This window comes from Fulmarus glacialis, unplaced genomic scaffold (genome assembly GCF_000690835.1).
Source record: "Fulmarus glacialis isolate BGI_N327 unplaced genomic scaffold, ASM69083v1 scaffold21300, whole genome shotgun sequence".
NCBI classification, from domain to species: domain Eukaryota; kingdom Metazoa; phylum Chordata; class Aves; order Procellariiformes; family Procellariidae; genus Fulmarus; species Fulmarus glacialis.
The window spans coordinates 8,618-21,562 of NW_009186155.1; the positions used below are offsets into that span (position 1 = coordinate 8,618).

Here is a 12,945-nt window from a genome sequence, read left to right on the forward strand (position 1 = left end):
CTGCAGAGATAAGGTTCCTGTAGCTTAGCGCGTGCTTTCCCTCCTACATCTGATGCTATGCTTCAGCTGAAACACTATCTGCCTCCAAGCATGTGTACAGAAAGAGGCATATTTTGTTTTAAAAGTCAGTCGCTCAAATGTACCAGAAAACTTGTCTTGCTCCTTCCGTGACGCTGAGGAGCAGCAGGCTGCCCCATGCCATGTCCCCTTGCCAGGGAAGTCAGAAGCAACATCTTCCTATCAGATCTCTCGCTCTACGGTGTAGCGTGTGAGACCTTTCCCTTTTTGCACAGAAGAGACTTTACTTCTAAACTTGATTTTCTGAGACACTCTATAGTAAGACATCAAGGTTGCGCACAAAAGCGTGGTTTACGCTCAATGCATTTTTGTTCCCTGTGGTGGCAAAAGAAGGTTGACACGGAAGCTCAGATACTGCCTTCTCACTGTTGGCATCTCTCTGCTAATTTATATATTCTTACACCCTGCTGTCATTTGCCTTGGTATGATTTAATGCATACTTGGCCCCAGGAGGAAAGACTTAAAGGTGAAGCTACGGTATTTATTTAGTATATGATTGGAGAAGTCATGGCCAAACACTTTTCAAACAAGGCCACTGTGAGGAATGTAAAAGCACGTCTCTACTGATGGTAAGAAAGATGATTACAAATTGTATATTGTTCTACATAGCTAGAAAATACGACTATGCATCAGTAGGAAAGAGAAGCACTCCAAGGCCAGGTTGGAAACCACTCATTTTGTTAGGGCAATAGGTGTTGGCCATACCCCACTCCTCTCTCAGGTTGGATTAGGACTCCTGGAAAGAAAAAAATTGAGGTTTCTATAGGAGAATGACTGTTTCTCAGGAAAACACAAGTGATCAGTTTTGAATTAGAGCAGTATCATGATAAGCCAGCCTTTACTGAGGGTTTCATGGCTTGCAACCTGGTTGTAGCCAGATCTGATCCAGTGTGCTGGGGCCAATGACTTGGAGCTGGGCGAGAGTTTATATTTATTTTCCCTCAAATAAAGGTCAGTGTTGCGTATTGTGTGCGATAGATGACTTTCTGCATCCTGTTTTACAATACAGCAACTGATAAGTAATCTCCAACGTGCCAGTGAGGTATGTTACATTTCTTCAGTTTCTAAAGTATCTGTCAAAAAGATTTGTTAAAAACCCTAAAGGCTGTACAGCTGCTGGCAAAAATGCGACCTAGGAAGACATGGCAGGCACGGTTTTCACTTGTCATAGTAAAACGGTCATATTGTTTTCAATTGTTATAGCCAACTGCTGCTATAAAACATCACGCTAGGGGGCTTGGGCAGGGCTAAAAGTCATTTATTTGAACGCAGATAACGTTTGGAGCATTACAGGTCATTGCAGGGGATGGGCGAGACCAGTGGTTACGCACTGTCTTAAGCCCTGGGACACTGGAGGGCCAGTCCAGCCACCCTGCCTGGAGCCCTGGAGCCCTTCTGCATCCCGAAAGATCTGCCTGTCGCACATCTGTGTACGAAACCCCCTTTTCGTGTTACCGTGTCCCCGTTTTATAGATGTTTTTTCCCTAGGTAGGATGTCATGCCAGGCTGGACAATGGCTGGTTGCTACTTAGCAGATTTAAACCAGTTTTGGGAGCGCTGGTTCCTGGTGCCTATCATCAGCCAAATTTTCCTGGGAATTCCCTTAGGAATCACTCCAGTGCTGCTGCACTATCACACACCTGGGACTCAGACGAGCTGGAGAGCCCCAGCAGCCTGGGGAAGCAGCAGCCTCAGAAAGGCCTGTGTCCAGCAGTGCCCCGCGTCTACCACGGATAAGCTATCTGCATTTGTTTATTTAACTTTTACTCACTGGGGATTAAGCAGCCTTTAGTTTCCAGGAACAAGCCCTATTCAGGAAACACTTGCAGTGAGCTCTGCTTTGCATCAAAGCTGACCTCCCTATAGGTATTAAAGGTATTAATTTATTAAAGGTATTAATCTATACTAGGTTTTATTTGATTTATACATCTTTTATTCTGAGTGGGTCAAGTTTTGCTTTATTCGAGGCTGTAGCACTGCTTCATGATGACCTTGTCTCCCTTTTTTCTTTTTGCTGCTCAGCTATAAAGTAAATTCAGAGAACGTGTACTTTTTTCAGAAATAAATTATCTTTATTTTAAAATTCAGACACATGTGCTTTATACCAAAACAGACGCCAAAAGAGACTTGGTATTCATCTCTAGTTTTAAGCAAAACTGTGGCTTTCAGGGCTATATAACCAGACACAGTGATTTTAATGAATCTTTACAACTTTCTATCTCCCTGCCGATACTCGAGATAGTTTTGCAGGCACTTCAGCGATCTTTCTGTCAATGGCATCTCACAACAGAATCCAAGAAATTTCAGAGATTTCCAGGGGTTAAAAAAAAAAAAAGAAAAAGAAGGAAGAAGCAAAGATGGTGTCTTTACAGTGTCATGTTAAATATGGCCAGCTCTCTACCAATTTTCTGCCATGTGCATTTCTTCTTCCTGGTCTCCACGCCACCTCCATTTCCATCACTGCAGCACTGATTGCCCTCCTAAAGTTCCTCCAGTGCCAACCTCCTGTTTGTAATAAGACCTGTATAATTTTCAGAGATTCTTGAATAAGAAGAGTCCTTAGTAAGAGTTGTTAAGTCCTGATTTCACAGGAACTCTGGTTTTTGGGCAAATGCTTCGATTATTTTTCCTAAGTCTTCCTGCAGCATGTGTCGTGCTTAGAGTAGCCTTCTGTGATCCACTTCTTTCTCTGCTACTGTGTGGTCCTTCCGGCAGCAAGTGCAAATGGCTGGTGACAGCCTTCGTCAGAGACAGGTACCGTCACCTCCCAGTTGAGCAAGTCTATATATATATTTGCTCTGGTGAGCTTTGTGTCCAGGCTGTCCTTAGGATCTGTCACCTTTCCATTAAAAAAAAATATTGCTCTCCACTGAGATGCCAGGAACCAAGGACTGACTTAGATGATTATCACTCTAATTTTCATTCACAATTCCATTTTAATTAATTTTTTTTAAAAAACAGGAAAAAAATTCCCAACCCACAAAAATCGGTTCCAAATTCAGAACAACAAAAGCGTGAGGGTACACAGTATTGGTTTGGACCACGACCTCATTAGAAATTATTTGCAGAGGATTACTTGATTGAGGTTAGAATTTCAAATGATTCTGTAATCAGGGATCTGAGATTTTAATCTGGGTATCTCTCTGCTTAATACAAATCATACCCTTATCATGAGCCAGATTTGCTGCCCAAGACATTGATGCTAATTTAAAAATTTCAAAATAAACTCAGGTATTACTTACTGTTACCTTCTTAAGTCAAGTATTTTCAGCCTATAGTTTATGAGGAGGAGAACGACACTTTCATTTTCCTTCCTCACCCACCTTGTTTTAAGGAAAGTTTTTCTCAATTATTTTCCTCATTTGTTTTATGTTTCCCTTTCAAAAAAACAATGCTTAATGTTAAATTGGAAATGTTGCATATTACTTGCAAATATATTGGACCACAAGAATGTAAAAATAACATCCTCATGTAAATGAAACAAAGGTAGGAAAAAAGTATGGAAGCAAAGACTGATATCTCTGAGATGAAGTGGAATGGTGTTTGCGTCTGATTCTGACACAAAATACTTTAACAGGTGAAGCTGCAAAAATTGAGTGCGCTGTGGTGACACAAGTTAAATATTAACACAAATTAAATTCATTCTGATAATTGTCTAGGCCTCAGAAAAAAATTCTTATTGTGGGCTTTTCTTGAAAGCAAGAAAATAAAATTTCTTTAAACTTTGAGGGAAATTTATCCAAAATCCTGCCACGCTAGCGTGCCTAGACAAAACTGCTGACTAAACAAATATCTTTGACGTGTTTTTGCATCTGCCACCCTGTGTTAGTTACTGAAGGCTCCGTGTCTGAAGCGCAGGAGAATCGGGTCTTTGGAACTAAATTCACAGAGAACAGGATGCCTGTTTGCTTAAATCAGCTGATAAGAAATCATATATTCAGTTTATGTCTTCAATCTTGCTTCTCTTCTGGGCTGAGGCTGTACTTAGCAAAGATGGCTCCATATAGCTGGGTCCTATATCCTTCCTACTCTTGGAAGGATTTCCCAGGATGTGGAGAATGCGGGTTTGAATCCATGCAAGCTGAGAAGGGAACTGTACAGAGGTTTCCCTCCTTCTGCAAAAGAGCTCTGACTCTTGAGGTATTGAAGACTAAAGGAGGAAAAGGCATGTACGGAACCTTACTGTTGAATAGTGGTTAGGCACTTTCAGGAATACGAAGCACCTGACAAACGCTTTCAGGACTGCCAGTCTGCATTTAGCTGCCTGAATCCCATTCAAGTCTCTTTTTGGGTATGATGTATCTTTATCCTTGGGCCTCAGTCTTTCTGTATCTCCAAGAACAGTTACAGTGAAAGAATAAATTCCTCAGAGCCTGCAAAACACTGATCTATGCTGATAACCTGGGCTGTCAAAGGTAACTCTTAATGGAATATGGCTGAGGGTCTGACTCGTGTCTTTCCTGGGGCTATGGTAGCAACAGCATCGCCTTAAATAGGGATAGTACTGAAAATGTCCTTGAAAATATAAAATGTAACTTGGGATGAGTTATTACTAATACGTTTCTCTTGAAGGCTTTGGGCAGTGCACGGAAAAAGCCAACAGCACTTTGCGAAAGGTAGTGGTGGTCAGAAGACGTAGAGAGAAGGATGCATTGCTCACCTCTTACGGCTGGACTAGAGCAACAAGTGAAACACAAGTCTACACAGGAGTCTGCTTTAATCCATCATTCTATTTTATGAAGCATCACACAACATTTTCACCAATTAGCATGTGATAGCAGTTTAAGTAGGGACTACAGGGTTATTTAAGGAAAAAGCCGACAACCTATTTCATAGTCACTGACTCCTCATTTGGCAGCAGTGCTCTTGGAGGGCTTGGGTAGTACCCGGCAGTTGCTGAGCCATTTGAGGAAAATCTTGTAAATCTATAATCCAGTGGTAAATCTGAAAGACAGAAAGACACATCTGATTAGCAACAGAGCCCATATCACACAAAAAATAAACTTGTGGTGAATTCAAGAACTCTTAAGCCCTTGAGCTGTTTGCTCACCAGCATTAGAACTGCATCAGATTGCATGATTACGTATTTATTTGACGTCTTCAGCTGTCCAAGGGATTGACTTTCAGAGTTTACTCAACTCCAGTAAAGGATATTCAGTTCCTTGATTGCTAAAATAATGCTAGTCATAGGAAATTATTAAACTAATACTTAAAAATTAAACAAAAATCTTCATTGAGCCGAGATGGAGTTTTCCCACTAGAACACTTTCAAGTTCATTCTTCAATTTGTCACCTTCCTCTTTTATCTCAGCAATCCACTCATAAAAGGGCTACGTTTAAAACAAAGAAGTCCATTTCTTTTTTTTTATTTGTGGCTATTACAGCAAGATTCCCCAGAGGCACCGGTTCTTAGACCTTCTTGCAGTCCAGTGTTAACAACATCATTTTGTACCAAGCATTCTCAGAAATCCGCACTTATAACTTGGTGTACTCATCACTTCCAGTCTGTAAAGAACACTGAATGCATTAAAATAGTTCTGAACAGTCAAAGCTTTCTTTTCTGTAGCTTTTTAAAAAAAGTCTTTACTGCCAGCAGTGACCTGCCCACCCTCACAGTCAGAAAACTGATACTTCCCATGCTCATTTCATATTCAAAGTTCAAGAAACCAAATTAAAAACCCACACAAATAAAACAATTACCCTTCCAATAAATGAAAAAAAAAAAAAACCTTACAAGAAAAAAGGGTTAACTCCTTCCCAAGTTGTCTGTTTAGAACCCAAGCAAAACATAAAAACTGTTACTCAGCTTATCTGAATGGTAAATTATTAATGACAACTTTTTTTTTTTTAATTTGGAGCAAATTTGGGGTCACCATATGCTATGATTTTTTTTTTTTTTTTGGTGCTCAGCAGCTTTTGTGAAACAGAAAAACACAATCTGAGCAGTTTCGGCACAAGCAACAGGAAGTTCAGGTCTGCCTCACAAGCGATTCACAGGCAGGCACCAGGGCAGCATCCAGGTCCGCAGCTTTAAAACCATATCCAACACAACTAAAGCAAGCAAATTAGTATTTAGATCCAGCTGGAAAATCAGATAGAGGCTGGAATAAAGTAGGAATGGGAGGAGACTTGATTGGAAGTGAATTACGCTTTATGAAGTGGGTTACTTCAGCTTGTCAAAGAAGTACATTTTCTCATTTTGTCTGACTCAGGGGAATCTCTGGAGCCCGTTCTGAGCACGGCAGAACAGGCAGATGTTTTTCTAGTCTGTGGAGGGCCCAATGGATTTACTGGCTGCTGAGTCTATTTACGACAGCTCTGTTTAAAACAAAGGTTTCCAAAATAACAACTAATAATAAAAAAGAAAGCAAATATTTCTGAATATCTTTATGAGCTATAAAAATTAAATGCCATACAGTTACTTTTATAGAAAAGCTTTCACTAGCTTTTTAGTCTAGCAGTGTGGAGCATCCCAAGAGTAGTTTAACCAAAGAGCAGCACAAATGGGGCAGACTTGCTGCAAAGTTGCTTATGCTGAAGAAAAGAACCAGTTGGATCAAAATGGTAATTTTGTTGATATTTCCTGGTAAACTCGCTTTACACAATCAGTTTAAACACCAAGCCCATTCTATATACAATTCACAAGACTCCAAAAGAGAATAATGACTTTTTTACTATTCAAACCCCAATCTATCCATTTAAATATTGTTTTTATCTGAGCAAGCTTTGGAAGATGACCAGAAGGTATCCATATGTAAAAATGTTGCCCAAGACATCACCGAAAGTTGCATGAAGCAGATACTATTCTTCACCCATTAAGCAGGTTTTATGTATCACAAACATAGTAAAAATCTTCCTCTATTTCCAGATTTTTTTTCATCAGTGATTTAATTTCCTGCATCTGCTTTGCCTGGAATATGAAATATTTTCTATTATTGCTTCATTTGTGTGATATATTTATGAGAAAGCTCTGGACTGATCCAGAAAGGCATACTTGGAATCTTAGTAGCTATGAATAAACCCACGGTGAGGAAGAAGGGCAAGTATACAGGGAAATTTTTTATTGGGGGAATGCAAAATTCATGAAAAAATGGAGATCCAGAAATTGTCATAGATGAAGACTGCTGTAAGTTCATTTAAACTAAGTTCTGCAAAAACCTTGCAACTTAAAATAAATCGCAGTTGCCCTGGATTGCAAAGGTACCATGTGAATTGTACACCAAAGCTCGATTCAACTTCTTTTGATGTAGGTGGCAATGGTATCACTAGGACCAGCAATACTGGCTCATCAACAAAAAACAATGATAGAGGTCTGGAGTCTGCCTCCTGGACACAGCAGCAATTCATTTCATATCTGGTCTTATTCCATATTAGCATTGATGACACAGAGAAGCTATAAGCAGCTCTGTTTCACTAAACTGAAATGCTTGTGCAGGCCGCAACTTGATGCAAAAGCATGCAAAAAATAAGATACAGTATTTGATAATAAAGCAAGTCTCAGGAAAAAAGTAGTTGCTTATTTCCAGGTTGATTGTTTTCCTAGTGTTTTTGCCAGTAAATTTCGTCAAGTTCTGCTACTGTGCATGCTCACAACTGCTGCTGTCGTGGCAGACCTTTGCATCTTGGCACCCGCTTTTCACCTAACCCTGATGGAGAGTCATAAATAAGGGATAGATACCCAGTCCTCTCCGAGATACAATTTGACAGCAAGGCTCTAATCTAGCCGACACTGATAATGAATTCAGCACAAAACTCATCCATTACTGCTAGTCTCCTAAAAAAAACCCTGAACAAACTAAACAGCTTGAGGCTGGAAGAACAAACTAGCTGGCCCTACCCAATTGCTTGAGGGCCACAATCCCAGAATTTTTCTATCATACTTGGGTAATTCCACCCAGACTTATTTTGTTCCCAAGACAAATAGGAGATTAACTTTTAGAGCCAAAGACTCCTAGAAGTCAGACATGGAGGGTCTCAAGGTCTATGTCCCTTTCTAGATCTACATAAATATCAGTTATTAGATGCATCCCCCTGAATTTCTGTCCCACCCCTTTCTTTGCTCCCACACCAGAGCCTGAGTGCGAGTGATGAAAACCCGTTTCCTCTGCAGTGACCATTCAGCGTTACTCGCGTTTCCCAATGGCTTGGGCAGCCCTCACGGGTTATACGCCTCAGCCTGAGCTCAGAAGCAGGACTCCCGCCCTGCCCTACCTCGCTTGCGGGGCTCCAGCAGCCCTGGTGTAAATAAAATGGTAATGATGATGGTTGAACTGTAACTCTGTTCCAGTTGCTGTGTTCCAGTTATCCAGGTGTTATTAAGTGACATTAGTTACAACATTGTGCTCTGATGCTTATGTATACCCATAGCCATGGATGTAGTTAGGTATAACGGATGGATTTATTTCATCGTTATTAAGCTGACAACATCTCAGTGTCTGTGTGCTGTTCAGTTAGTGTAAGCAAACTAAATGACAGCCACAAGCTTTTATCAGAAGAAAAATTAGAGTTCCAGCCACAAGGAAGGAAAAGGAAACCACAAGAAGAAGGGAAAACGTAATATTCTCGATGAGTGATCAGGAAAATATTTGAGTAACTGAATGGAAGACAATTATAATCTAATCCAGACACAGGCCTGCTTGATAAACTCAATACTCACGTCTAATCCTTTTTTGAGATTTCCTTGAGCAAACCAATACATTAAACAAATATAATCTTAACTAAGCTCTTTAGATGGAAGGCATTTTTTTCAATGAAAAGCGCGGTCCAAGACTGAAACAGATTTCTCCCAAAATACACAGCAGAAATGTCAGGAATCATTTTGCAGTATTGACCAACAAAAGCAAAGCCAACATTTTTTAATCATGACACCACAGCAGCATCCTGGTGACGAGCGAGAAGCCCTACAGAAAGCAGAACTCCCCTCCCCTCTCTGAAGTCTGCTCCCTGCCAGTCAGCAGGGCTGGAGCCAGACGCTGCAGAAACCTCCTGGTAAACAGCAGGGTTGTTGTGTTCTTAAGTGAATCCAAATATATCCTCCTGATTATCACCAAGGAAAAGGCACAGGGCTGGAGCCAGACGCTGCAGAAACCTCCTAGTAAACAGCAGGGTTGTGTTCTTAAGTGAATCCAAATATATCCTCCTGATTATCACCAAGGAAAAGGCACAGGAGGAAAACTAGAACTTCATTAGCGATACCCATTAGCGATACTTGAAGATTGAAAACAATCTTCAAGTTTTAAAGATTGAAAAATCTTTAAACTGCTTAATTGTGGCAAATCTCAGAAAACACAGACAGAGCTCTGTCTTATGGCCCAGCATCCAGCTGGTGTAACTATAGGGGCAGATCGTCAGCCAGTGTTAATTCTTTTGCTTTTACAGAAATTCCAGTAATTTACATTGGCTTAGAAGATTTGCCATAAATCCTTCCCTGTATTTCAAAGTTGCTGCTGAAGAAAAAGGAAAATATTAATTTCTTAGTGGTAACAATTTCTAATAATGATTTCTTAACAGCGGAGAAAGCACAACTGCTCTAGGGGAGCTCACCAGTTTGGCTGTGCTGTCGAGTGACCTGACTTGCCAATCTGCAGGTAAACTATAACAGGTGGTGTTTTTTTTAAATACTAAATGTTTTTATCTCCTGACCCATTTCTATTTTATAACAGCCAAAGCAGCGCTTGCAGCAACAGCTCGGAATGTGAAGGAGTGTACCAGTGGCAAAAAGAAAAAAAACCCAAGGTCACAAGTAGATTTATCTGATAGCAGTTATTTTTAGCAAAACTTCTAAGGCTGATTTTCCTAAACAGGAGATCAGATGTTTGCTGTACTAAAACAAAGCTCCCGAAATAGTGAAGTCAGCATGAGGAAAGTGTTCCTTCTATCAGTTACATGAAAGTCATCGCTGCTGTCTGCATACACTGCGACTCAAAAGTTAGAGAGGAGGAGGAGGGAGGGTATCTGTGCGGTGTCGTATGGGGAAGGGGGGACTCTTCAGTACAGGTATGCTCTATAGAAAGAAGTTGCTAAGACTTCTGAGTTTGGATGTAGCTGGCCTTGGCAATGTGCTATATGAGTCAGTGCAGTTTATTCCTGGACACTGGGGAATAAAGACTAAAACTAGCCCCAGTGAAAGTGCAGGTCTGCTGCTTTAATTGCACCCACGTAAGAGCTTTTGCCAACACTGGTGTATCGGTTGGAGATCACGTCAGCGGCTCTGCCAGTAGACATATGTAGCATGAGCTTGGCCGGAGGAAGAGCTTCCCTGCCACTGGGGTTTTTTACTGGTTACTCTTCTGCTGTATCTAACATGGGAGAGGGTGACACTGGAGAAAACCCAAGTGGCAAACTGCGGGGAGATGTGGAGCAGCAGCCTCGCTGTCAGAGTTTTGCAGAGGGATGAGTGCCTGGGGGATGGAAAGACCATCCCATCGTGGCTGTTGCGACTGCCCGTGGCATGCAGTTTCACCGCTATTATCTTGGGAGTAACAATTCACGTTACTTTGGGTCTACCCTACGGCCAAGGGACTGCTGACCCCGGCTTGAACAAAACAGCTGTGCACAAGGCATGCGCTAAACTTGCATCTGAGCCTGATAGAGTGTTTTGTGTTTATATGAGAAAACTCATTATTTGTACGTGACGGAAATTTGTCTCATTTTTATTTTAGTTTAAATGGTGAGTTTTGGAGAATCTTTGAGAAAATAGCCCTCTGTGGTTCTTTGCTTGATCTGGAACCGACCAAAAGAAAATTTTAGACTATAAGATTTTAAAATATTTAGATGAAGACTTAATCTAAAAAAAATCCTAAGTGAATGCCAAGATCCTACTAGCAGGTGTTAGTCTTTCAGGGCTCTGTTAATTAATTTCTGTCTGAATGACTCATACTGGATCTAAGGGCGGTGGGAAGGGCTTCTGAGGTAAGTTGAAGAAGTTAGCTTGAAAACAAGCAATTGTTTGAGATGACAGGCATTTCTGATTACGAAAAAGAAATAAGTTGCATTTTGAGACTGTGAAAGAGCTATATTAAGATAAATGCAGTGATGATACGCCCCTTTACTTTCATTTTGAGGTAAACTCACCAAGATCAGCCTTACTCTCTAAACTTGGGTTAACGTTGTCATGTTCCCCTCTCTTATAAAACAAATTTTTTCTTTCCCTTTCCCTATTTTTTCCTCTGGATGGGTGACAAACATTGATTACCTTAAGGTAAAAAGCCACACACAGACACACGTTAAGCTTTTTAAGCAGTGAAGACAAAGCCTACATTGTTTTTTGTGTGTGTGTTACCATCTTAATCCAGAGGGAATATGCTAGGCACCAACCCAGAGTACACAAATGCTTCCAACAACTTTTTCTTGTACATGTGAGGTTGCAGGTTATGTAAAATTCCAACCTGGTCAAAGAAATACTTCCAATACTTGATGACTTAACTATTTTCACTGTTTTTCACGCTCAAAAATTATCAACATTTTGTATTACCACCGGTGTTTTTAAAGAAGCAATCTAAACCCACCCCATAAGTCTGCGATCTAGTCAAAACCCAATTATAGCTTTAATTACAGCCTGCAAATGAAATTATGCTGCCTGAGTTGAAGGATAACTTTAAAGCAGAAATGACTGAGTGGTTCCCCCTTTCTTAATGAGTTGCTCATGAGTTCTCCCTTTAATCTTTTAGAGGTGGCTGTACTTTGACATCTCAGAGCAGAATAAAAACGGCAGAAACATTTCTGTCAGTTATTGGCTAGGAAGTAATCTTTTGGGTTCTGCATGATTTGACACGGCCTTCAGGGGTACAAGTCAATACACCTTTCTGGAGGAGGAAGGAAAGGCTGAACAAATTGTAATACACTGAAAGCTGTCCTTTCTATGTTGAAAATTACTACCTAGTAGTCAAATCCTTTGGGAAAGTTGAGGTCTCAGACCCTTTGGGAAATAACGGGGTCCTGAAGACTTTTTACAAGCTAGCCCTAATTTACTGAATAATAATTTGTTATGGTTGAAACGCAGTTTATTGTCGGTTTCAGTTGTATTTTGCAGCTGAAAAAATAAATTCCTTCTATCTGTCTGTCCTGTTGAGTATGTTTTTCTTTCTCTTAAGTTAAGAACACTGAAACTAGTTTTCTGGAACAGATGAATCAGATTTACATTATCTGATGCTTTTCAATTTACACATAGAGCAAGATGCTGTTAATACATTCAGAATACCTATCATCTCTCCAGTCAATTATCTTTGCTACCTGTTTTTTTACTTGCGTCAAAACCTCAGAACCAGAAAACCTCAGAAACGTTGTCATTGTATATGTATACCAAATTTTTAAAACTACATTTCTTGTATAAAAAGTTTCATTATAAAAATTACCTCTTTGGCCTTTTAGTAGCCATTTATAGCAGCTAAGCCTCAAAGCAGTTTAAATCCTCAAAGCAGTCTTTAGCTGATACTGTATAGATACATTTTTACACTGCAGCTGGTAAGTAAAAGCATGGTTGTAAGGTAAGGCATTAAATATAAAAGGTTACTGCTAATTAACAAGTAATATATGATATAGATAGTTCTATATCTTTAAGGAAATCATATGCTATTATTGCATTATTTGAGTAAGTAAGAGTACATAATTATCAATCTAGTTACAGAAAAGACTAATTTAATTTTAATAGGAGCTGGATTTGACTTTAAATGATGTAATGTCAATGAAAACCCATAGAACTAATGTATTGAAATATGGGGGATTTTTTGTTTCACTTCAACAATAATTACGAATGATATTTTTCAGGATATATAAGTGAGTAGATGGCTACATGCTTAGTGAAATTCATGACTTCTGTGGTAATAGTTGATTCTTCAAGGGCATTCGCCTTTAAACTACATGTTGAAG

The 12,945-nt window shown here is 39.9% G+C and overlaps 1 protein-coding gene across 1 annotated transcript in view; it reads right to left on the reverse strand.

The window, feature by feature from the left end:
• Positions 1-4,778: 4,778 nt before the first annotated feature.
• NT5DC1 (5'-nucleotidase domain containing 1) overlaps positions 4,779-12,945 on the reverse strand; it is a gene marked incomplete at its 5' end in the record, with an annotated part of 46,369 nt that continues 38,202 nt past the window's right edge. Inside the window, one exon of the mRNA XM_009586992.1 lies at positions 4,779-5,022. Coding sequence (XP_009585287.1) covers positions 4,904-5,022 — 119 coding nt within the window. The remainder of the gene's footprint in view (positions 5,023-12,945) is intronic.